Raw genomic sequence first — 26,260 nt, 5'->3', positions numbered from 1 at the left:
GCTGACTCAATAGCCCCTAACATAATGCGGGGAGAGGGTACCACCTGTCTGCCATCAGTTTGCTGTACAGTGGAGGCTTGCATGTTGCTGTGATCCCGGAAGCTGTGCCACCAGTATTTCAATTGTAAGGTAATAATGTGACTCCAATGTTTGTACCAACTACTGTAGTCAAAGATAAAGAAATTGAAGAATTCTACTGACTTCTTCAATTATTCAGCCTGAGATGGATTACACATGTAATCAAGATGCACTAATAATCTTTGGCGACAGAAATGCAAAAGTTGGAGGAAACAAAGAGGAGGGCTCGGTAGCTGGAAAACATGGGCTTGGTGACAGAAAGAAACTGGAAATCTCACAATAAAATTTTACAAGATCAATGACTTCTTCATTGTAAATTCCTTTTTCCCAACAATAAAAATGATGGTTAAACACACAGACCTCACCAGATGGGATACACAGAACCACATCTGTGGAAAGAGACAAGGGAGAAACTCTGCACCTCATGTGCAAGTTCAGGTTGAAGCTGACGAAAATTAAAGTCAACAAGAGCCACAATATGACTTTGAGCACTCCAACATGAATTTAGAAACTATCTCAAAGATAGACTTGACACAATGACCAGATGAGTTGTGAAATGACATCAAGACTATCAGACATTAAAAAAAAATTTAAATAAAAATAAATTTATAAAAAAGACTACCAGACATGAAAAAAGCAAAAGGTCATTTAAAAGACAGAAAAGAAAAAGACAAAACAGATTTTAGAAGAGACTCTGAAAATCGCTCCTGAACATAGAGAAACTAAAGCAAATGCAAGAAATGATGAAAAGTTAAACGAATTTTTCCAAGGTCAGAATATCTAAGTAGTCTAATAAAATGTGCAGAGACCTAAGTTAGAAAACCAATGAGAGTTGGAAATTTTGATGCACTTTTCAAGCATCAAAAGAAGGTGGAAGGAATACGCAGAGTCGCTGTACTAAAAAGAACGCGTTGGCATTCCACCATTTCAAGAAGTAGCCTGAGATCAAGGGCAGAGGCTCTGAAGAAAGACGTACAGGCTGCACTGAAGGCACGCCTGGCCAGATGACTGGGAGCGCTCCGTATTTGAGTCCATTCCAAAGGAACGTGACCCACTAGAGTGCAGAAATAATCACACGCTATCGTGACTATCCCATGGAAGTAAGATGGTGCTGAAGATAACTTAGAAACAGTTGCAGCAGTTCATGGGCGGGGGCTGCCAGAAATTCAAGCCAGACTCAAAGAGGACAAAGAAGGAAGAAATCCATTGCCGATAGCAGGTGACTGGAAGCAGAGATCACCGGGAAGATGTTCACTTGTGTTTCATTGACTGTGCAAACGCATTCGAGGGGGTGGATCACAACAAACAAAGGATAACAAAGGATAGGAATTCAGGACACTTCTCTGTGCATCGATCAAGCAGCAGTGGAGGGCACACTGAGTGATCTAGAATCAGGAAAAGAGGACAGCGGGTTGTGCCCCTTCCCTATTCTCATTCCGTCTGCAGGCTGAGCAAGTAATCCAAGAAGCTAGACTTTATGAAGAAGAATGCAGCATCAGGATTGGAGGAAGGCTCATTAAGCATCTGTGATATGCAGCTGACATCGCCTTGCTTGCTGGAAGTGAAGAGGGCTTGAAGCACTGACTGATTAATATTTAATAACCACAGCCTTCAGAATGAGTTATAGCTCAACATAAAGAAAACAAAAATCCTCACGACTGGGTCAAAAGACAACTCTGATAAAGGCAAAGAGGGTCAAGGATTTCATTTTAATTGGATCCACAATCACTACTAGTTGAAGCGGCCGTTAAGAAATCAAACGACAGATTGCACTAGGCAAATCTGCTACTTAAAAAAAATCAAAGATGTCGTGTTGAGGCCTACGCTACAGCGGGCTCAAGCCATAGCATCTTAATTGCACCCTATGGAAGCTGGACGATGAATAGGGAAGACCACACAAGAATGGAAGCAGCTGAGCCACGGTATGGGCCAAGGATAGTGAATGGGCCACGGACAGCCAGACGAACCAACAAAGCTGCCCCGGAGGAAGGAGAGCTAGAACGCTCCTTAGAAGAGCAGAGCATGGCCAAGACTGCATCTTCCAGACTCTCGACACGTTAGTAGGAGGGGCCCGTGTCTGGAGCAGGGCATCATGCTTGGAAAAATGAAGGGGCAGTGACCCAGAGGAACGCCCTCCACGCGATGGGCTGGGACCGTGGCTGCGACAATGGGCTGGACATCACAGAGTGGTGAGGGCGGGGCAGGGCTTGCTGTTGTGGGACACAGAAGGACCTACAACAACGGAGTGGGGGTGACGAGTTGCTTAGGAGACATTTGACATTTGAAGAACAGAGTAGTGCATGGTTGCATAATTTGAAGGATGCCGTCCATGCCACCGACTGCACATGGGCAAATCGGTGAGAGGAGGTGTGCTTTCTCGGGAATATTTCCGCCTCAATAACCAGAGAGAGCCCTGGGAAGCACAATGCTGCTCCGGCACCTGCGGGCCGACCCCGAGTCAGCACAGAGCGAATGGCAACTGGTTAGAGACAATAGAAAGGTCAGAGGTGCCCAGGCGCTCGCTTAGGAAGAGGCGGGAGGGGCAGGCAGAGCGAAGAGCACAGGGTGGGCAGGGCAACTACTCTGCAAACTACCTGACCTGGTGCACGGGCCCCAACCCCTAGGCCCGTACGAGACACAGAGTGAACCCTGGTGTAAACTCTGGACTGTGCTGGATCCTGTTGCCACAACCCTGGTTCAGCAATGATGGCAGATGAAGGAATGCTAAGATGTTCCTACTGGAAACTCTGCAGGCGGGAGAAAGGCTACGGGGGGACCTAAAACCGCTCTTAAAAACTAACTAGTCTATATGCTGGAATAAATAAGTAAGGACACGGGTCAAAAGATCGCTAATCCTGCAGGTCTGGCTGGGGCCCAGCAGTCTGCATACTTTACACACAATCTTCACAGAAGACACGGTGCAGACAGGTGACCCTGTGGACGCCCCTCTGGGAACTCAGGCAGGAAAGGCCAGCAGCGACCCTGAGCTCCCAAGGGCGGCAGGAGACTAGTAGGCTGCTCCCGTGACATGGGAGAGCCAGAGAGGTTGAGCTTGGCACTAGGCCCAGTCATAATCCCCACCCAGTGGCCCCACACACTTGTCAGCTGGAGACATCACGTTCCGGGAAGGGTGGGGCCTGCCAGCGGGTGCTCCCAGCACTCACCCGGTCTCCTATGGTGATGAAGGTCCGGGAATCAAGGTTCCGGGGGGGCCTGTTGGGAGGAAGCAAACCCCGTGAGGTCAGAAAATCACACACCACCACCACCACCACCACCCCCCAAGAGAAGCGCACACGTGCCTGGAGAAGGCCCCGGCTTTTCCCAAGGCTTGGGGGGGGGGGGGCGTCTCACTCCTAAAATCCCCTCCTTCCAGCAGTTTTGAGCCTGAACTGCCTCCGTGGGGTCATAAAGCCAGAGCGGTTCCCACGTGGCTGAAGCCCACCCAGCCACCCGCACAGGGCCTTGTCCCCCTCCTCGGAGGGAACTGAGAGTGGGCGATGCCACTCATGAGCCTGCAGTCAGGAGGGTTGGTGCCACACAGGACAGCTACCGGCGGTGGAGGTATGCCCCTCTCCGGACTGAACCCCGAGGAGAAACAGAAACCTACTCACGTGGGGTTGGGCACTGGGGGCTTGAATGTACAGGATATCCACAAATCCTTCTTCCTCCGGGATTTTCCTAAATGAGTGAGACGGTGGGGTGTCTGGTCAATTGCTCAGCCAGTCGACACACCCAGTCCTCCCGAAGCTGGGCAAAGCTGGCAACAGGCAGAGCAAGGACGGGCACCGTGAAGGCTCCGATCGGTACTGAGCCGAGTCTGATTTACTTTTCAAGAGTTTATTCTGTGGTTGTTTCCAACAATATACGCAGCAGAAGAGACGCAAGTTTAACACAGTTTCCACGTGGACAATGCAGAGACAGTGCCTCCGTTCGTTCTTTCAAGCTGTTCTTTCCCATTTAGGGTCCTATCTGATCTTTAGGGAGTTGCGGCTGCCCGCTGGACCCCGCACAGATGGCTCTTGTCAAAGCACGAGGCGTAAGGCACTTTCTTGACTCCAACTCGAAAGCTCACTATTGTGGAGTCACTGTGGGCTCAAAGCAGCCCTACAGGACACGCTGCCCTGTGAGCGGCTGAGGCTGCAAATCTTCACAAGGGCAGGGCATGGCTGGGGGGTTCAAACGCCTGACCTGTTGTTAACAGCCCAACCCATAACCCACGGGGACTTCTTGTTCGCTGAACTCAATCTCGCTGACACGAACTCAGCTCCAGCTCACAGCGACCCCACACACTCGAACTGCCCCTCCCCCCCACCGGTTGTCCGAGATGGCAGCTCTTTCGTTTTTTGCCCAAACAACTAAAATCATTTATTTATTTTTAATCATTTTATCACAATCCATACATACATCAATTGTGCAAAGCACATTTGTACATTCATTGTCCTCATCATTCTCAAAACATCTGCTCTCTACCCAAACCCCTGGCATCAGCTCCTCATTTTCCCCCTCCCTCCCCTCTCCCCTCCCCCATGAACCCTTGATAATTTACAAATTATTATTTTGTCATATCTTGCCCTATCCAACGTCTCCCTTCACCCACTCCTCTGCCGTCTGTCCCCCAGGGAGGAGGTTATACGCAGATCCTTGTAATCAGTTCCCCCTTTCCACCCCACCCTCCCTCCATTTCCCAGTACCTCTTACAGGTATCAGAACGCTCCACAGTTCAATCACACCACGCATATTGTACAACTGCTGCCACAATCAGTTTCAAAGCAGTTTCTTTCTTCTTGAACGCCTTCATAACAGTGTCCCTCTATCCCCTCTCTCCCTGACCCTGACCCTGCCCCCCGCCCCCGGAACTTCTATTATTAGTGGGTTTTGCCATATCTGATACCATGCAATTTGTCCATTCACATACAGCTCTGTTGTTCACGCCCCTCGGGCGGGTTATACCGTCATCAATGCTGTCAGCTCCCTACCGCCTCCTGTCACCACCCCCACCTCTTTCTGCAACCTCGGAGAGCCATTATCCCTCCTGCTATTTCTGAAGGGTTATCTACCCGGCTGTCATGCATCAAACGATCGTGATCAATGAGGTAAAGCAAATAAAAAACCTAACAGTGAAGGCAGGAAATATGAAGGGACTAGAGGATAGTTATGTGGGTCATCAGTGCTGCACTGCACCCTGGGCTCATCATCCTTCCGTGTGGCCGTTCAGAGAGGGGCTGTCCAATTATCTCACAGGTGGCCTTGGTCTCCACTACATCCACACCCCTTCACATCAATTTGGTTGTTGGGTTTTGAACTTCTGATACCTTGTCCTGTCGACACCCCATGTTCACGCAGGAGACTGAAACTCTTTATAGGAGTGGCCAGCCTCACCTTTCTCCCAGTGGCTTCCAACTGCTGACCTTGTCCCCTAGTGATGAACCACACACTACACCATCAGGGTTCCTCCTTCCTAACTATGCTCACTTGGTTTTAAGAAGACTTCAAGAACTGACCACGTTGAAAGGTATACCATTAGAAGGTCCTGGATAGAATGAGAGCAAAACATGGACCAAAACTCAAAATCGTTTATATTTATATATATATACACACACATACACATATGCTACGTTCACTCATCAGAACAGACTGGTAGGCACCCCAAGACCATGACCCTTAGTCATCCTTCAGGCCTACACCTGAACTCACCCCAAAGCTCGATTTTTCAGCCCACAATAGGCAGGTGTATAAGATGAGTAATAACACCAGAGAGGAAAGCTAATTAATCAACCATTTGAGATCAAAAAGGTACCATCTGCCCAGGGACCAATTCCGGAGACAGGAAGGGTCAGGGAAGAAGGAGAATGGAAACAGGAAGCACAGGAGGACGTGAAGCAGGTCCATTGCAGGGAGTGCCCCCAAGGACATGAAACGACATGCGGGTGAACATTTGAATGGAAAAGGGAATGGCTCTGTAAATCTTCATCTGATTCACAATATAAAATTTAAAAAAATAATTAAAATAGAAGACAGTGACAACTTCAGCAGAAGTTTTCATTTTAAAGATAACCTCAGAGTCATAGTTTCAAGGTTTTATCCAGTCTCCGGGGCTCCAGAAAGTCTGGAATTCATGATATTATGTTCTTTGGCTCCTCTGTAGATTCTTTGATCAACATGTTCAGTAGTGGCAGCCAGGCACCGTCCAGTTCTGGGCTCAAGGTCAAGGAGGCAGGTGTTCACAGAAGCAGTTAGACACGAGCACTCCTTTTCTCCTCTTATGCTTGCCTCTCCTTCCTCCGCTGCCCCAGGTGAATAGAAACAACTGCACTTTGGATGGCGGCCTATAGCTTCTAAGACCCCAGGGCACCACACAACAAGCGAGGAGGTAGTACAGAAGCACTCTTCCCGATGCTAGGTCCACTGACTGCTGTCCATACCCTTAAACCTCCCAACCAGGGAACCCAAGCCCACCAAGTGTTTTGTTGTACATAAGCAGCCTGAGTTAGTTAAAGTGTATTGCACCAACCTGGCCGATAAACACATGTGGGGTTAATTGAAGGGCGGAGGGATAAATGGCTCAGTAAGCCTCGCCTTTCGAGTTTAGGTTGCTTTGTGATGGTCAGACCAGGGTGTAGCTGCCTTGGTGAGTTCCTACTTCCGCTGTCAAGGCTCACTTCCTGCAAGACATCCCTAAGGAGAAGCCACAAGGACCTAGCCTGATGCAGCCCTGGGTGGTAAAGCAGCAGTGTGGAGACTCCTGCCAGCACTGAGATGTTCACTGACTCGGCTTTTCTCCTGCAGTTGGCATCATTGTGTCTGTTTCGTGAGATGGAGGACTTTGTGGATTGGTGTTGGACATATGGGTTAATGGGTTGATGTTGGACCTGTGGGTTTGGGCAGCACTGGGTTGGGATCTTTTCTTGATGCGCACTGAACCTTTATTTAAAAGGCTCTCTTATAGATGAGTTTCTGTGGATTTGTTTCTCTAATGTACCCAGACTAACACACAGCCTCAGCACTACTCCCACCACCACTGGGACCATCAATATAACTTTCAAGAATCCAACTTTTTATAGGTGCACAACTTAAGGACGGCAAGAACATTAACTGACGGTGGATTAAAACAACGTTTCTATCACCATGTTGTGGACTGAATTGGGCTCCCTTACGTGTGTGTTTGTGTGTTATAAATCCTAATCCTATCCTCTCTCCTGTGGTTAAGGAGCCCTGGAGGCACTGACAGGTAAGCACTGGACTGCTAACCACAGGCAGGGTTCAAACCCACCAGCTGTGCATCAGGCGAAGGATGAGGCTGTCTGCTCCTACACAGATCTGCAGTCTTGGAAAGCGATACAGGGTCACTCAGGGTCAGCAATGATACCATTGCAGCGGGCTTGTTTGTCTGTTTTTATCCTGCAGTGCTAATCCCATTTGGGAATGAGCTGTCTTTGCTATGCTCATGTGCAGGATTCATGTGGAATGTGCTTTGCATGGATCTTTCTTGAGATAGGAAAGAAACAAATAAGCAAGTGAATAAGCAGGGCTGGGGAGAAGAAAGATGCCGAGCCCATGGAAATCACCCAGGAGCAGCATCACAAGGAGAGAAGGCGCTTCCTCCAGAACTGAGACCGCCTTCCCCAGAGGCAGCACCCTGAACTCACGGTCCACGCCTCCCAAACTCTGGTGAAAATACAAGGTCTGTTTGCTAAAACCACCCACGGATGATATTTCTGCCACAGCAACACGAGGGCCCTAAGACAGCCACACTCAGTGCTCAACAAGTAAGGTCGATCCCTACTCACCGTGTCCCTAAAGGACAGGACAGAACTTACTCCGGGGCTCTCTGAGAGACTGCACACTTTTATGGATGTACAGAGAGAGCCTTGCCTCTCTCCTGTGGAGGAGCTGATGGTTTCCAACTGCTGACCTTGTGCTTAGAGCCCACCAAGGGATCCACTATGCCACCAAGTGATCTACTACACCACCAAGCGATCCACTACACCACCAAGGGGCCCACTACGCCACCAAGGGACCCACTACGCCACCAAGGGACCCACTACGCCACCAAGGGACCCACCGTGCCACCAAGGGACCCACTACACTGCCAAGCGATTCACTACGCCGCCAAGGGATCCACCACACCACCAAGGGATCCACCACACCACCAAGGGATCCACTACACCACCAAGGTATCCACCGTGCCACCAAGGTATCCACTAAGCCACCAAGGGATCCACTACACCACCAGCATTCCTGGAGCAGTCACGACACCCCCACCCCCTCCCTAGGCTCCACTCCCTTCCACTTTGGTAACCATGGCTAATAAACATTTGTCTTTTTACATTTGCCTTGCCTTTTCTCTTGATGTACATGTGGTCATATAATGTTAGCCCTTTTGTGATTGTAAGCGGAGTCTGAAAATGTGAGTCAGGTAAGGAAACAGCTGAGTAAGGAGCTGGGACAGAACGTCTGAAGGGTTGGGTGAGGGCCAAGGCCAGAAGCCAGGGCTGTGCCCCAACTGAGCTTCCTGCACACCAGCTGGAAGAGAAGGCCACAGGCCCCCGGCTCAGGCCAACACCCACAGGTTTCTACTGCACACACTCGGGAGCCACCCTGGCCACGGAGCCCTAGGGAGTAGACCCAGGCAGGTCTGGGACCAGGTCCCTGCCTCCCATAGCACTCACCCTCATTTATCACACTAATCACAGGAGGGGGCCTAAAGTGGGCCACCATTCAGGCCCTGACTCCTCACCACTCTCAGTATCCCCATCTGTCTCGCTGGATGACTGAAGGTCTTGAGCAGACATGAGCTGGGGTCCCTAACAGGCAGGCAGCACAGTAGTAGGCACTGCGTTATTCCCTAGGTGTACCAACATGTTGGGTGGGCACCCTACATGGCAAAGTTCAAGGGTCTCCCCAGCCAGATGCACAGGTGGGGGCACTCTGACACTGACCATGGTGCGGCCAGCCCTGCTCCTCTTTCAGCTGCAGCTGCTCCACCTGAGAATCAAATCGGCAGCCTGTGAGGCTGGAGTTGCTGAACCGCATTGTACAGCTGGGCATTCCCATCCTGACCCTGGACACTGTTAGCTTCCTCTGAGCCAGGCTGGGAAAGTGAGGGTCTTGGGGTGCCTGGGAGACCTCACTTCACGTGGGCAGGGTAAGTCAACCAGGCCTGAGACTTGAACCCTCGGGCCTTATCTTGCCCTTGCCCACAACACTTCACATCTCAGGTGTCTCCCTTGGCCTCAGTTCCCCCTTCTGTGAGGACCATCCCCAGCTGCTTGCTAAGAGAGGGGAGTCCAGCAGGGTCCACACAGTCCCATAGGGGGTGTCATGGGGGAGGGGGACTAGAAGCCCATTGAGGACAAGGAGACTGAAGCTCCCAGAGGGGGAGTCTGGGGCCAGGAAGACCATGAACCCATTCACCTGGAGACCACTCCATGCCTTCTTCCCTCCCACCCCACCAAGTTCTACCATTTGCCAGCCAACCTGTCCAAGAGCACCAGAGATGATGCCCTGCTCCCTCCCCAGGTCATGAAGAGTTTGACCCCTGAACTGGCACCCTTGCTCACTAGGGACTGAGTGAGCTTGTCAGCGACCCATTGTCCACCCCTGCAGAGCTAGCCAAGGGGACTAAGCATGGCTCAGCACTGTCCCCGGGTGGCCCTGGAAGGAGGAGGCCATCAGTTGGGGAGCTGAAAAAGGAGCTGGCAAAGAGCTGGCCAAGGAGGACATGCAGAGTCCCAATCCCAGCTCCAGGAGGTGTGACTGTGCCCAAGGTCACTTAGCATGGGTGGCAGAGGAGAAGCTAAAATACTCCCCCCAACCACCATTCACACCAACCGTCTGTCACAGGAGCCTCCGTCTCCACATTCATTCCAGCCACCAGGCCTGTGTGTGACATGCACCGGGGCCTCTGAGGCTGGCGCAGGCGGGGCCCCTCCCACGTCTAAAATGCACAGGGCAGGCCCAACACCTGCGGGTGATCAGACGCACCTCCTTTCCTACGTTGAAAAGGCATGTCAACTTTAGTGAAGACAAGGCCCAGATCCAGCTGTCCTGAACCCGGAGGAAAGAGGACAGACTCAGGGATGCACAAGCCAGCCTCTCCCATGAGGGACTGACTCCAGAGACACCCAGAGGCCAGTTCCCAAGGCTGCGTGCAGAGCCTTCGCACTGCCAATATCTGCCCTGGTGGCCAGTCAGAGCCTAACCACAGTGTGCCACCGAGGTGGGCTGAGAGCTGTGGGTGCTAGCCTCTTCACCCGCTTCTGCCTACTCATTAAAGACTACAGACAGAAGCCTACTCATGCCATGATGGTCACCAAGCCTGTCAGAAGTGACCCGCAGGGCCCTGCAAGCTATCAGAGGGAGTGGGTGAGGCAGAAACAGGCTGCAGCTGCTATCACTGTTTGCCAGAGAGAGGGAGGCGGAGCCAGCTGGCCAGGCCACCCAGAGCTACTCAGGTGTGCCCACATGGTGACGGTCACCAAAACAAACAGATTCAAAGGCTGCCACCAGCAAGCGGAGGCAAGCATCGACCTCAACGCACAGGCCATCCAAGCACCTGGGGTGTCGCCAGGTGTCCTTGTGTCTTTGTGCTTGCACAGGCCTGGAGCTGCCTCGCGGAGAGGAGGCAGAGGCACTGAGCGAGAGAAGAATGCAGCAGCTGATTCGAAGCTACAACGATGTCCCCATGGGCGGGCAGGGGTCTCAGCAATCACACAGCCCCTCTCCCCAGCTCTCGTCAACTCAGACTGCACTGTCCTTCAGTGAGACACCTTCCTTTCCACCTCAGGGCCTTTGCACAAACTTCCCTCTGCCCAAAGCACTCACCCCTGGTATGCTACTCTTTGCTCCTGTACTCAGCGAGCCTTTTCCTGACAACTCAGCTCAGGCAGCCCACTGAGTCACCGAGGGAGTCCCCTTCCGGTCCCACGCACAAGCTATAGTTGCAGAGGCCCCGTCTCAGATGCACTGTCTTTGCAGGCCACCTCTGCCACAGGCCAGCTGTGTGCCCCTGTCGGGCTGACGCCGCGGTCCTGAGGACAACAGTGTGTCACCCGGGCTGTGAGGTTATTGACAAAGTGCTGTGAGTCGGCATCCACCCAATGGCAGTGAGTTGGAGGTGTTTGAGTTTTGACTCACAAAATGGAGTCTGGTGGCCTGGACTGCTAACCGCAAGGTCAGAAATCCGAAGTCACCAGGCACTCCGCGGGAGAAAGGTGAAGTGTTCTACTCCGGTAAGGGTGACAGTCTCGGAAAAACACAAGGGCAATTCGCCCTTGCCCCGCAGGGTCGCTGACTTGAGGGTGGTCAGTTTGGGGTGCGGGACTCACCAAAGACATGGCCGGCCAAGGGCAACCTGAGAGTCCTGAGAGGGCCCCGGGTTCTCAGTCCAGCGGCCCCTTCTTTCCCCACTCTGCAGCTCTGTGCCTTCACAGTCTCGGGGTGCTGGAGGCGTTCAGTGGAAATGACCAAGGCCAGCTCACAAGTGTCTGGTGGCCAGCGGACACGAAGATGCACCAAAGATCAAGTGTGAACAAAGCCAGAGGGGCTTCCCCGCCCCTCGAGGGTCCGAGTTCCTGTGGCTGCGCTGTCGTCCTGGGGCGGGAGGCGGGGAGCTTGGGGCACGTCGTGTTCAGTGGCTGCATCACTCAGTTCCACGGCCAACATCAACCTGCCCCTCAAGGCTGTCCCGAGCTCCTACTCTGGAGTATTCAGTGCTTCCCACAAGCGCTGCTTTCTCTGGAAAACCCAGAGCCCTGAGTGTTCCTAAGAAATGGTTTGTCCTCGGGCCCAAAGTACCTCTGGGACCAGGCTCTCTGCGAACAGGACGCAGCAGGGCCTTCCCCATCCACTCAGGCCCGGTCCACACACCTCCGCCCCAACACACTCAACCTGTCCTGAGGACAGGTACAAAGCAGCTAACCGCGTCCTCTGCACCAGTGGGGCGGCGGAGACCCCGAAGAAAAGAAGGGAAGCCTGGTGTAGGGCCTATCACCTTCCTAATGTCATGACCCTTTCATACAGTTCATGTTGTGGAGACCCCCAACCGTAAAATTATTCTTATTGCTACTTCATCACTGTCATTTTGCTACCGTTATGAATCGGGAGACTCCTGTGAAAGAGTCGTTGGACCCCCAAAGGGGCCGCGCCCCACAGGTTGAGAACCGCTGGTCCAGGTGCACAAACAGCTCCCGCTCCGTGGCTGTGCTGGGCTCCAGCCCGGCTGAATGCTCTGTCCTCGCAAACCCAGACTCAGTTGTCACACAGCAGCCCCACTGCGCAGGCTCGCTGGTGGGGCAGAGCCCCAGACGCAGCCCTCGAGCCCCAGTGCCCACTTTATAAGGCAGGACCACTGAGGCTCAGAGGCAAGCAACATCCCAAGGACAAGGCCCAGGCCCCATCTGCCTAATGCCTACATCATGCCCTGTGACGTCCTTCCTGAGACCCTGGGCTACCTCCAGTGTCAGCAAGGCGACAGAAGGAGCCCCTCAGAACGAGGCTGCCCCAGCACTCTGTACCCTCCCCACCCCCGCAGAGGTCCCGGGGGTCTTGCATAGGGGACTGAGGGCGCAGACGGAACTCTATTCCAGCTCTGGAACACGCCCTGCCCAGTGTACACCAAGGTGGACCCATCCCCCAGGTGAATGTCTCTGACCTAGACGGGTCCTCCTCTCCCCCACCCCCACCCCCCAGCTGCCTGCTACTCACCTGGCCAGCCAGAGCGCCTCCCCGACCCTGCTTTCCAAGCACAGCTTGGATGGGAAGCCCCCCTCGGGCAACATCACAGCGTCCAGTCTTTCCACATGCCAAGCCCACAGCCCTCCCAGCAAGGAGGCCCTGGAGCAACAGTGGTCCTCAGGCTAAGCCTGGCCCCTGGAGACACACAGGCGATGTCTGGAGACAATTTGGTTTTCACAACTGCGGGTACTCCTGGCTAGTGACGGGTGCTGCTAAACACCCCACAAGTCACAGGAAGGCCCCCAGAGCAAAAGATGATCCCAGAAGCCAGCAAAGGAACCTAGACGCACAGGGGAGACAGACTGACAGCAAACAAGGTCACAAAACTGACTCAGACAACACTCCCAGGTCATCCTCGGGGGGCTGTGTGCCAAAGGAAAAGGGTGCTGAGGAGGGGCCGGGCAGGTCCCCTCTGAGGAGATGTGGCCGTCATGGAGGCGAGGAAGAGGGCATTCTAGAGAACAGAGGCGCGCACAGGGGGCAGCTGTGCAGTCCCAGAGACCAGCGGGTGCCTGGGCCTGGCGCAGGGGGTGGCAGACAGGGGATGGTGCAAGAACACACTGCAATAATGGAACAATTCCCACAATGGTGGGGATTCAAAAAAGCAGGGCACAGGGTCCCCTCCGCAGACAGGTGCACCCACCTCTCGCATCGTTCATTTCTCTAGAAGGGTCAGCACAAGGATCCCCATGAGTTGCAGGTTAAAGATGCCCCAAATCTCCAACGTTTCCAAACAGCTGAACCAATCCATCGTCTCTGAGATCAACTCTCCGTCCTCCCTCAGTGAGCTCTCAGGTCCTCTTGTGGTTAAATGCCATCAAGCTGGTTCTCGCTCAGAGTATCCCTATGTACAACAGAATACAACACTGCCCAGTCCTGCCCATCCTCACCACCTCTCCTGGGCTTGTGCTCAGAGCTGCAGCCACTGGTCGACCCTCTTTTTCAGGGACCCTCTACGGTACCAAGCACGACATCCTTTTCCAGGGACTGGTAACAAGTCCAAAATTCATGAGACTCTCACTTCTTTTTGGGGGGCTTTTTTTTTAATTCTTAAATACTTTTACTGGGGGCTCTTACATCTCTTACCACAATCCATACATTCATCCATTGTGCCAAGCACATTTGTACGTATGTTGCCATCTTCATTTTCAAAGCATTTTCTTTCTACTTGAGTCCTTGGTATCAGCTCATTTTCCCCTCCCTCCCTCATGAACCCTTGATAAGTTATAGACTATTATTTTCATATCTCACATCATCCTCTGTTGCCCTTCACCCACTTTTCCATTGTTCGTCCCCCTGGAAGGGGTTATATGTTGATCCTTGTGATCGATTCCCCCTTTCTCCCCCCATCTTTCCCTCATCCTCCTGGTAGCTCTATGCTCATTGTTGGCCCTGAGGGGTTTATCTATCCTGGATTCCCTGTGTTGCGGGTTTTTGTCTGTAGCAATGTGCATTTGTAAGGTAGAATTGAGGTCATGATAGTGGTGGAGAGGAAGCATTAAAGACCTAGAGGAAAGTTATGTGTTTCATCAGTGCTATACTGCACCCTGACTGGCTCATCTCTTCCTTGTGACCTTTCTGGTGGGATGTCCAATTGTCTACAGATGGGCCTTGGGTCTCCACTCTGTGCCCACCCCCCATTCACAATTGGTATGATTTTGTTCTGGGTCTTAGATGCCTGATAGCTGATCCCATCAACACCTCATGATCACACAGGTGTGCTTCTTCCATGTGGGCTTTGCTCCTTCTCAGTTACATGGCTGCTTGTTTATCTTCAAGCCTTTAAGACCCCAGACACTATCTTTTGATAGCCGGGTACCATCAGCTTTCTTCATCACATTTGATTATGCATCCATTTTGTCTTCAGCAATCATGTTGGGAAGGTAAGCATCACAGAATGCCGGATTTTTAGAACAAAGTGTTCTTATGTTGAGGGAGTACTTGAGTCAAGGCCCAATGTCCATCTGCTACCTAATTCTTAACATATAGAAGATGTAAGTACATAGATCTATTTCCCTCTGTTATGTATCACTATATTTACATATGTACCTGCCTGTATTTAGATCTCTATAAATGTCCTTTGCCTCCTGGCTCTTTCCTGTGTTTCCTTTTACTTTCCTCTTGTCCCACCATCATGTTCGGCTTTCATTTGGTTTAGTAATTCCTCGCTGATACATTGCCCTTGATTAAGCCCCAGCCAGAGACATTCACTTCTTCTTCTTCTTCTTCTTTTTAATCACTTTATTGGGGGCTCCTACAACTCTTATCACAATCCATCCATCCATTGTGTAGAGACACTCCCTTCTAAGGAGCATTCTGGCTGTACTTCTTCCAAGACAGGTTTGTCTGTCCTTCTGGAAGACTGTACGTTCAGATATCCAGGATTGATTCATCTACAGTCTTCCTTATTCTTTGTGCAGCTTTCACATGCATGTAAGGCAACTAGAAAATGCCGTGCTTGGGTCAGGCGCACCTTAGTCCTCAGAGGAACGTCCTTGATCTTCAACACTTAAAGAAGTCTTGTGCTGCCCATTTCCCCAGGCAGGGCGTCCTTTGACTTCTTGGCTGCTGCTTCCATGAAAATTGAACGTGGTATCCAAGCAAATGAAATTCCTGATGACAGCAATCTTTTCTCATTTATCAATGATGTTGTCTGTTGGTCCAGTTGTGAAGAAGTGTGTTTCCTTTACATTGAATTATAATCCATACCAGGGTCTGGAGTCTTTGATTTTCACCAGCAAGTACTTCAAGTCCTCCTTGCTTTCAGCAAGCAAGGTGTGTCTGCTTTATGACAGGTTGTTAATGATCTCCTTCCCCTCCTGATGCCACATTCTTCCTCTGATAGTCCAGTTTCTTCCTCAGACAGTCCACATTCTTCCTCAGATAGCTCAGCATACAGACAAAGGGTGGTGACAGAATGGAACCCTGATGCACACCTTTCCTGATTTAAAACCACTCAGCATTCCCTTGTTCTGTTCAAATAAGATGTCTTTTTTTTTTAATAACTACGTCTTGATCCATGGGCAGGTACCACATGGGCACAATTAAGTGTCCCAGAATTCTCTTTCTTCCCATTGTGGTCCATAGTTTGTTATGATCCATATAGCTGAATGTTTTTACATAGTCAATAAAACACAAGTAAACAACTTTCGGATATCTCTGCTTTCAGCCAAGATCCATCTGATGTCACAATGATGTGATATCCCCCATTCCACATCCTCTTCTGAATTCAGCTTGAATTCTGGCAGCTCTCTAGGTACTGCTGTGACCATGTTTGAATGATGAGATGATAGGCTGGTGACAAGTTCCATGAACCAGGAGTCCAGTGAAGAAGAGCCAGGATGCAGAGTGAGTGAGAGAGAAAGAGAGAGAACTTTACCAGAACCTTCCTATATACTGGACGGATGCAGACTAACCACCAAAGCAACTAATGGTAGTGACTTGAGTCACACTCTCTAGCAAGGTGGCAAGTCAAGATACATCCCATCCTGATCCTACTTCAGTAACATAATGAACAACTCACTCTAAAATGAGATAATAAACAAAGGCATTAAAAACAAACAAATGAAACAAAAACTCTCTGCCACCGCGTCAATTCTAGCCTATAGAGCAACCTAGGGAGCAACCCAAACACCGTACAATCGTATGGGTGCAGACAGCCTCATCTTTCTCCCTCAGAGCAGCTGGTGGGTTTGAACCACAGAACTTATCCCAAGATTTACAACATATCACCAAATTGAGGGCAATAGCTAGAAATAGCATATTAAATAACTTACCACCCACTGAGAAGCTTTACCAAGAGCCGGGGACATCCCTAGTGCATCTGGCCAGACCTCCCTGGACTGAGCCTTCCGGGAAGCCAAAGGCTGGGCCGTGTCCAGCCTATGCAGCCTATAGTGACCTGCTCTTGATGCTGAAGGGCCTATGACTTCCCAAGCCGCTTCTTTGGAAGACAGCTTAAAGTCCCGAACAACCTCACTTCCCTTGGCCCAGAAATTCCACCTCAGGGAATTCATCCTTCGATGACAACTAACTCTCACGAGACGCAAAAAATAAATAATCATTACCGAGTGAGTGCCAGGCCTGCATTAATCACTTTAATTACATCTCCTATGAACTTCTCAGAGACTTTTGTGAGTCAGGTACTAGCATGATCTCCACTTTACAAATGAGGAAGTGAGGTCCAGGGGTTGTGAAAGCAACAGATCGAGAGAGTACTGAATTGGCTATGGGCTGGCTCAAGCCCTCGAGGGGATGCCGGGCAGTAACCCCTCGCAGGGAAGGGGTCATCTCCAAGACACAAGAAGACAAAATGGCAAAGCGTGTGGATGAAAATGCTCTTCTCTGCACAGAAGCTGCAGCCAACAGGAAACTGCTCGTGATGTCTAACCGCCTGTAGCACCTACCGCTTAACTCATCTGACGTCAGGCCGGTTCATGGTGGGCCCATGTGCGTCTGGGTGGGTTCAAACTGCCAGCCCTTCAGCTAGTAGCTGAGTGCTCAATCACTGGCTCTGGCCGCGGTTATGCAGAGCCTCTGAGTCATGCTGACTCAGTCTCCCTACGGACAACAGAACAAGACACTGCCAGCCCACCAGGGCCCCCACAATTCTTACGTTTGAGCCCCCCTGTCGTGGCCATCTCCTCGATGGTCTCCCTCTTTTTCGCTGACCTTCTACTTTAGCAAGTCTGGTGTCCTTTGCCAGGGGCTGGTCTCTCCTGAGAACACATCGAAAAGGATGTCAGATGTGTTCTAGGAGTGGAAGAAATGGGAGGTATGGGCGCCAGAGACCTGAGCCACTATGTCCCCCTCTTCAGGCAGCCATTTGACCTACAAGATTTAAGAGAGGCTGAATGCTACGGCTTAGGGTCCTGATGACCATGAGGGTTCAATCGGAGAGCATCTGGCCCAATCGAGGGCGTCTCGGGGATGGGGCTCATGCAAGGGCTCACTGAGGGCCAGACTGTGGTTGCCCAAGTCAGCGCAGCCCACCCAGCAGTGCATGCAGCCCCCAAGAAGGCCTGGGCATGCACCAAACAGCAGATGCACCGTCCCTTCACAAATGCTGCTCCTGTTTCTGCTATCAAGAACACTGAGATACCAATGGCCAATGGGAGGCAGCCATGAGGGGGGCTCCAAGTCAGAACTGGGCACCCCTGGTAGCCTTACCCCAGAATATATCCACCACTTCCCACCCTTAGCATCAGGCCGGAGGAAGGGACTGGGAGGGGGGGGGGGGTGACGCATCAGTTGTCCAGAGAAGGAGACAGATTCTGAAGTTGAGCTGGGACTGACTAGGTCAGAGAGCAAACAGGGCAGATGGGCCAGTCCCTCATGCTAGAAATTCTGAGGCCACCCAGAGAGCCTGCCCACCCCATCCAGGGCCAGCCACCCAGACAAGTCACCCCCAGCACACCCCCAAGGCGTGGTTCTCAGCCTTCTCATATCTGGGGTGACCCTAACACCTCACCTGACACTGCAGACCTTCCCTGAACTGACCCAAGGGCCTGAAGTGTCACTGCGTCCACAGGCTCCAGCAAGCCTCGGTTATCATAACAATGGGGTGCAGACAAGGAAAGCTGGGAGCGTGGGTGCAGCATGTGGGCCAGGCACCGTACACCTCTTAGGCCAACACTTACGCAAACAAGCACCTGCACATGCTGAGCCAGCCCTGTCATCGGCATTTCCCTCTACCACCTCACAGGTGCCTCATGCCAAGCCTGGCATCACCCGCACCGTTCATGAAGAACCTGAGGCAGGGTGAGGTTACAGCAAAACGCTCATGCGCAGAGAAGGCCCTAGATCCCTGGGTTGCCTGCTCCCAGCTCGTTCCAGCCCCACGACAGCATTGTCCACATGCATTGCTGCAAGCACGGCCAGGGCCACAGGATTGGGCATAAGCGTACCATGAGCACACGCCACAAGACTACAGTAACTAGTTAGGGACTGCAGTGGACGAGTGTATGGGGAAAGATGCAGGTCTGGGGGCTTCAAGGCCACAGTCACACTCCATTGCTTGACCTGTCCTGGGTATCAGCATAATTCATAATTATGCATAATTCACTTTATTTGGACTTTATAAAAATATAGAAATACCATAAGCCAGGCACTTTGTATTTGATGCACAATTTTTATTGTTTTCAAATAATTAAAACCAGTTCCCTTTTGAATATATTAAAAAGTATATATATACATGCACGTATAGAAACATCCTGAGTATTCTTTTGGCACCTGTCATGTATTTACAATAGAAAACAAATAAATAAATGGGTTGCCCTATGCCAGGGCTGGGTTCAACCAGGTGGCAGAGCAGAGGCAGCCAACACAGGGAGGGCCAGCTAGGTCACTGGAGGTAGGAGGGGCCATGGGAAGGGCAGCCCCTGGGATGCCAGCTCAGCCTGTGGCACCTCAGAGAAGACTCGGGGCAGGGTGATGGGGCTGCTCCTGCACCCAGGACTGAGGGGACAGGACGGGACAGAAAGGAGCACCCTCAGGCTACTGCTCCAACCTGGCCCGAGCGAGCCGATGCCCGGACAAGAAGTACTGCTGAGGGCACATCAACACGTGGCAGGGTCTTGGGAGGCTGCGGGTCCCAGGTGACGGGCTGGGCTCCAGCCAGGCCTGCCCAACTCCTACCTCCTAGGAGGGGGTTCCTGCTGGGATGTCCTCCTGCTCAGCTAGACTGGAATCTTCTGACAAGAGATGGCAGCTGCAGCTCTGCCCCATAGCCTGCCTCTCCTCCCAACCAAGGCCCACGGAGTCAGGGGTCACCAGCACGCCTGCAGCCAACCCAAGGCAAGCATTCACTGTGTTGCCCAGATGCTAGAGCTGAGCAACCAACAAGTACGGATGGGACCCATTGCAGGCACAGTCAGGTACTCCAGTGCACTGGGTCCCCATGGACCCACCAGGAAGACTCATAGGCAAGAGCGGGAACCTCCTGGGTCCAGAAGATAGCTGAAACATCAGGAGCCAGGAGCATGGGACAAAGTGGTCGACTTCCCAACCCACGGGGCAAGTCAAGCTGAGTGCTTGTGGACACAAGGTGCAGAATCATGGGGAAGAGGCCCTTGAGCCTGGCAAATTCTGGCTGCCATTGAAGAATCCTGCCACGAGGTGTGTACCCATCGGGCTGCTACCTTCAAGGTCAGAATCCTACCACCAGTTGCTCACAGAGAGAACGACCCTGAGCTACAGTATTGAAAACCCACAGGGGGACAGTTCTACTCTGTCCTAGGGTCATTGGGAGTCGAAATCAACCTGACGGCAGGGAGCGGGAGACCTCATGCCTACAAGTCTTGCTCATTCATTCCCTGCAGGAAGAGGAGCAGCCCAACCGTTAAAAAAAAAAAAAAAAAAGAGCCGATGGCGCCTACGTGACAAACACTCTCTTGTGTCCCCTACTACACTCCTGCAGGGCCAGTGAATGATCGTGCAGCTCTTCCAGCCAAAGTCTCTAACTCCCACCAGACGGCCTTGTCCTGCGTGGGTCTGATAAGAAAGGAGGGGGTAAATACTGATAGGATAGACTTGTGAGTAATTTCAAACAGGAGTCCCGAGTCCCGAGGGTGCTATCCTGTTGTACCAAGAGCCAGGAGCAGAGTGTATCCGAAGCAGAGCGTGTCCCCTACACCCAAGATCCCTGCACAGGGAACCTCCTGGATCCAAAAGACAGCTGTACATCAGAGGAGCCACAGCAGGACCAGCAGCCAGCGCACAGAACAGAGGGACGGACTTCCCAACCCACAGAGCAAGTCAAACTGAGTGCTGTTGTGCAGGTGAGGCTGGCTTGTGGCGGGAGGTGCCTCGGGCAGTTGATCTGGAAAGCTGGCCTTGCTGACCCATGGAAGTAGAGCCAGAGTGCCTTTGGGCTGAAGTTCACTAGAGTGGGTGCCTCTGAACCCTTAATTCAGGGAGCTCATTTGCTGACCTACAGAGCTCGCGGTGAATGCCTCTGAGCTGAGGCTTCCAGAGGAGTCGTAAGCTCTTTGGACATTTATTAGCAGAACTGAAAGAATTTTGCAACAGGTCCTGATAAACAACCCTCCTGAGCCTTTCTCGATGGCAGCACAACCTGCTAACTTCCTTAATCGACCCTGGATCGTGAATGTTGTGTATGGGTTCTGGGTAGCCACTGCCATGGATATTGGAAACCAGAGATGTAAAATAGAGAGCATTAACACTAATTAGGCCAACGGGCTGCCAGGGAAAGGCCTTTAATCCCGATTCACAGGTGACGAAAGGGAAGGTCAGAAAGGACACAGCTTGCTCAAGCAAGGAAGCAGCAGCGACGCACAGCAGGATTTGAACCCAGGCCCATCTACTCCAGAGCCCAGGCTCTCACCCCAGTCTGTGCAGGCACTGTGCTCCCCAGGCTGAGTTTGCCCAGAGCCTGCCCTCAGGAAGTAGGATCATGCTTTTTCATCATCAGTCTCGCAGCCACCAGCAAGGCAAGCAAGTGGGCCCCCTGCCCATTCTGCAAATGTGGAAACTGAGGTTTTCCAGCTGCAAGCTGAGCCATGCCGAGGAGACGTGAGCCGTTCACAGTGAGCAGAACCCTGCCTTTGACTTCATGTCGGGGATGTGCACCAGGCCCATGCGTTCCATCACTGTTGGAGAGCCCAGCCACCACAGGACATGGTTTCCTCTGCACAGCCTCTGCTTCTGGCCACCCTGACCTCCCGGTAGCTGTAGGAGCCGCAAGGAGTCTTCTGGACAAAGGCCTGTCAACACCCACTGACTGCCACCTGCGTGGTGAGCAAGAGGAAGCAGTCTTGCCTAATAAAGGAAACCCTTCATGGGCGAGGCAGGCATGGTGAGAGGGACAACCTAGGGGTCCCAGTCCAGCGGAGGCCCAGGAAGAGACTACCTCCAAGCCAAGTGCCAGCCTACTAGGCCAGGCACAGAGTCCCTCTCCCACCGGGCCCTTCAGGAACAGCCAGCCAGCTGGCATGCCCAAGGGGTGAGTCATCAGGCACTGGGCGCTGACTCACTCACCGGAAGCTTCCCGTTGCCCCAACCTCTCCCCACACCAGCGACTAAAAACTTTGCTCCCTTCAGCCCCAGGCTGGGGCTGGCTGATAGTTTCCTGTGCGTCACACCAGGGGTGGGGGAAATCCCATCGGACACCCTCCTAGCCATGGGGACAGCAGCCATGGGCCACGGCACTCAAGGTGCTCCCCTCAGCCTCCAGTCCTCGCGGGGAAGCTGGGGGGTGACAGGGAGGGGCTCCTCCAGGGCAGCACTCGGAAGGCGGAACTCAGATGCCTGTGGCATGAAGAGAACAGGACACGTGGGTGCCCACACATGACATGGAGACAGCACACTGGGTCGTGCTACCAAGTGTGTCCTTGCCCACTGGCCCTAGAGCCAGCGGCCAGAAAGATGGCGATGCGTGGAAGAAGTGGCACGGGCACAATGGGGCCAGGGGCTGGGAGCCTTCTGCCCCGGTGGAAAGCCCTCCATCTGAGGGCACTGAGATCATCTCCGTGGCAGGAAGGGAAGATGGAGACCCACTGCAAGGAAGACCCTCAAAGCATCTTCAAGGTCAAGTGCCAACCTCTTCTTGCTTTGTTCTAACCTCTCTGAGAAAACCGAGGCTAGGGGTCCTGTGCTTAGGCGGAGGAGGACACTGGGTCAGGACCCCAGCTCTGTGGGTCCAGCTCAGTACCTGCCCTGCCGGGCCTCAGTGTTATCCTCTCTTGAATGAGTCGGGCTGCAGTGAGCACACCGTGTGCCAACTGTAAAGAGTTTGCATGCTTTCGCAAAAATGTGGCCTCTGCCTCACTCGATCCTCCAGCTCCTGAGCTGGCCGGGAGGAGATGCTGGCTGGCACAACATCCAGCACAGGAATGGGGTGAGCAGGCGAAATGACAGAGACATGAGGTCCTGGGTAGAATTCTGGCTCCAAGCCCAGCAAGGTATGTAATGCATCTGGATCTCAGTGTCCTCATCTATGAAATGGGACAGGGGGCTGCATGCCATAAGTGACAGGATGCATGGCACAGGGAATGAGCCTCAGTAAGTCTTATAATTTTTGATGAAAGAGCACTACATCCTGTCCCAGGCCTGAAGAGGCTGTCAGGGGGAGACCTCTGACCTTCCAACCAGCCCACGCACATTGCCAGTTCTTGAATCCACAGGTCAGCCAACACCCCAAGCCAGAAATACATCCTATCCTGGTCCCTACAGGAGCCCAGAGGTGGGGGGGAGCACGCCAGGTCTCAAGTCACACAGCACAAGAACCCAGCAGGGCCCCCACCAACCATGGCCTCTGCCTTCATAGCCTTGCACCTAACTCCTGTTTTGTATTGACGGGGGACCCCAGTATGCCACAACAGTGCCAGTCCAGACCCCTAAGCCAGAAGGGGGCATGTCTTGCTGACTGGCTCCCAAACTCCACAAGGACTGTGCAAGGCATGCCCCTCCCCTGCCACCTCCTCCAGTGAGTGCCTACTAAGTTACTCACAAAAGTTGGGCAACGGTCAGGGATCCAGCCTCCCACTTATGTAAGATATAATTACCTTGACCACCCAGTCAAGCTCGGGACCACAGCCACCCCGAAGCCTCTAGCAGAAGGGGTGGACAAGACCACACCCACCCCAGGACCCCAAACAGCCTCCCATGGCCCAGTCTCTTCTGCGCCTGGGCTCACTAAGTGCTCCTGTGGGAGGGAGTCCTGGTGATGCTGAGGTAACACTGTTTGGTTACTAACCAGAAGATCAGCGGTTCAAACCCACCAGCTAGTCCACAGGAGACAAGCATGGCAGTTTACTTCCGAAAAGATTTAGTCTCAGAAACCCTCCGGGGCAGTTCTACTCTGTCCTACTAGATCGCTATGAATTTAAACTCAACAGCGTTGGGTTTTTAACTGCTCCTGTGACCTGCTTCACTCCGCAGCTGCAACTCAAACATAGGTACGTCCTTGCCCCTGTATGGTTATGATCATTCCAAACATGAAAACAGTAGCAATCGATATACACATAGTCCCCACCCCACCCCCACCCCTGCCCTTCCTGCACACCTCCCATGTGCTGGGCACCACACTGAGCTCTTCACACACACACTGGACGGTGCATTATCTCTCAACACAGTCCTGAGGTCCACGAAGGGACAGTGCCATCTCACTGAGGCCCAGGGGACCTGCTGGGGTGCGGCAGCCCATTCATTACAACTACGTCCGGTTTGGAAATCTCACTCACACACCCCAGCCTACTGAGATTCTAACACGTCAAAAACATCCTTTCCTATCCTGCAAAAAAAAAGAAAGAAAGAAAGAAAATCCCCTTTTGCTTTCCAGTCCTGTCCTCCCCACTCTGTATGACAAATCCTACTGCTGCCTCTGCGGCTGCTGTGGCCAGGTCACCACATCAAAAATTTCCAGGAACTTGGGAAAGGCAGAGCAAGCCCCTTTCCAGGTAAGCACCTCCGTCTGGCAGCTGGCCCGGGACTCATGGGCCGCCAGGCAGAACAGGCCTGGCAGCAACAAGCCTGGCACCTGGCTGAGGCTGAGCCCCAGGCCATGGCCCAGTGTGGAGTCCGGCACACAAGCATACAAAAGGGGCAGAGCGAGGAAGGGCTGCACACCAGAGAGGGAGGGCCTGAGGGCAGCCACGAAGGACCAAAGAGCCTAGAACAGTTAGAGGGTTCAGGGCTGCAGGGTGGGGTGAGGAGGGTGGGGTGCGTGGGGGTCTGGGGGAAAAGCCGTGTGCAGTTGGCAGGAATAGGGCCCACAGGAGTGAAGCTGCGTGGGAGAGAGGGCAGTTCAGAGCTAAGGGGTAGCCAGGGTACCTGCCAGGAGTGGGGATAAAAAGAGGTCCCAGCAGGGGAACGGGTCCAAATGCGGGAGGCGGATCAAACTTAAGTTACAGCTTGGACACAGCCCAGGAAACAAGGGAGAGCAGAGTGTGTCCCACATAGGTTCCACTAAGGACCCCAGCCTGTCCGGCCAAAATACAGACAGCCCTTAGGCCTCTATCGTGGGTCAGTGAGGACTCCAAATTCCCGACAGGAGAGATCAGAGTGTGGTCCCTGCCTCGGTCAGCCCCGGGAGCTCCAGGGTACACCCCAAGACCCACTTCGGGAGTCAGAGAGAGTCCAGCGCACTGGGATCTGGGACCAAATAAGAGTTCGGGGGCTGAGGCGCTGCCCAGATCCGGATGGGAGGTCCCCAGGGAGGCCAAGGTGGCAGGGCAGGACTGGGCTCTGCCGGGGGTGCTGGGGGGGCAGCGGTTCCACTTCTGGGCCCGGCTGCGTCCTACCTTTGGGCGGAGGTGCACTTGCAGGCTGGCTCGGGGCTGGAGACTCCATGGTTGGTAGGGTCCGGCGGCGCCGTAGGTGGGGCCTACTCCAGGGGGCAGCGGGCTCGACCTGGGCCGCGAGAACTCATGGCTGCGGGCAAGTGCCCCGGGCGCGACTGGGTAGCTGAGTAGGGCTGGCAGGAAGCGTTCGCAAAGAGCCGCACAGGAGCCAGACTGGGCAGTGCCACGGAGACCAAGCCTGACGGCGCCCGACGTAAGCCCCGCCCCGCACGCCGATTGGCTTCCTGTCTCAGGAACGCATCCGGCAGCCTATCAGACTCCACATCCGCCCCCGCCCGTCCAGCCCAAGACCCCGCCCACCGCTTGCTCAGAATTAGAGCCTGCCCCCTGCCTGTCAAGCCGGCCCACCACCCGGGAAACTCGGCCCAGCTGGGTCCCGCCCACTGTCAAGCCCCGCCCACTTCCCCGAGGAACATCCGAGCCCCGCCCCAAGCCCGTCCGGCTTTGGCCCCGCCCCGAGCGTCGAATGGCCAAGAGTGGGAGGGGAGTCCAGGAGCCTATCAAACTGTAAGCCCGTCCCTGTCCGTTTAGCCCGAGGCCCGCCCTCCATTCACCCAAAGTCAGGTCCTGCGCTCCGTCTTTCAAGCCCTCCCGTCACCGGGGAAACGCGGTCCAGTGGAGCCCAGTTCCCCCTCAGGTCAGAGCCGGACCCCGCCCACTACCACTCACAAGCCAAGCCCCGCCCTCCCCACCCCCACCCCCAGGAACAAATCTGGCATTAGGCCCCACCCACCTGCCTAACACTGGCCGTTCGGGGGCGGAGCTTGAGGTGAGTCTTCCGGAACACCCCCCCCCCAAGATCTCTGAACTCGGCCGGCCAGTCAGGCTGGAGCGCCCCCCACACCCTCACCCCAGCAAGGAGCGAGCTTGGCGTGGCGGTAAGAGGAGCAGCTCAAATGTACACCCCGCGGATAACCTGGGTTCGCCTCCCGGCTGCACCTTTCGTGGGTGTGTTTGTTCACGGAGTGCGTCCACGCACATGCACCTACACACTCTCTCCCGTGGACTCAGCCTTGGCGGACAGAGTGGGGTGCCCCGAAGTGCCCGCCTCCCTCTCCCTGGTCAACCTCTCCCCAGAGGGAGGCCAATGGCATTCAGTGGGTGGCACATTGTATCGAGTGCCCAGG

The 26,260-nt window shown here is 53.4% G+C and overlaps 1 protein-coding gene across 1 annotated transcript in view; it reads right to left on the bottom strand.

Moving 5' to 3' along the window:
* Positions 1-25,295, bottom strand: part of MAP2K3 (mitogen-activated protein kinase kinase 3) — a 41,862-nt gene extending 16,567 nt beyond the window's left edge. Inside the window, exons 1-3 of the mRNA XM_075560926.1 lie at positions 25,074-25,295; positions 3,690-3,756; positions 3,243-3,291 (exon numbers count right to left, since the gene is read on the bottom strand). Coding sequence (XP_075417041.1) covers positions 3,243-3,291; positions 3,690-3,756; positions 25,074-25,122 — 165 coding nt within the window. The 5' untranslated portion in view covers positions 25,123-25,295. The remainder of the gene's footprint in view (positions 1-3,242; positions 3,292-3,689; positions 3,757-25,073) is intronic.
* Positions 25,296-26,260: the final 965 nt, after the last annotated feature.

This window comes from Tenrec ecaudatus, chromosome 10 (assembly GCF_050624435.1).
Source record: "Tenrec ecaudatus isolate mTenEca1 chromosome 10, mTenEca1.hap1, whole genome shotgun sequence".
NCBI classification, from domain to species: Eukaryota; Metazoa; Chordata; class Mammalia; order Afrosoricida; family Tenrecidae; genus Tenrec; species Tenrec ecaudatus.
Note: the sequence above shows the minus strand (reverse complement) of the source record. Positions and strands in the feature narration are given on the sequence as shown.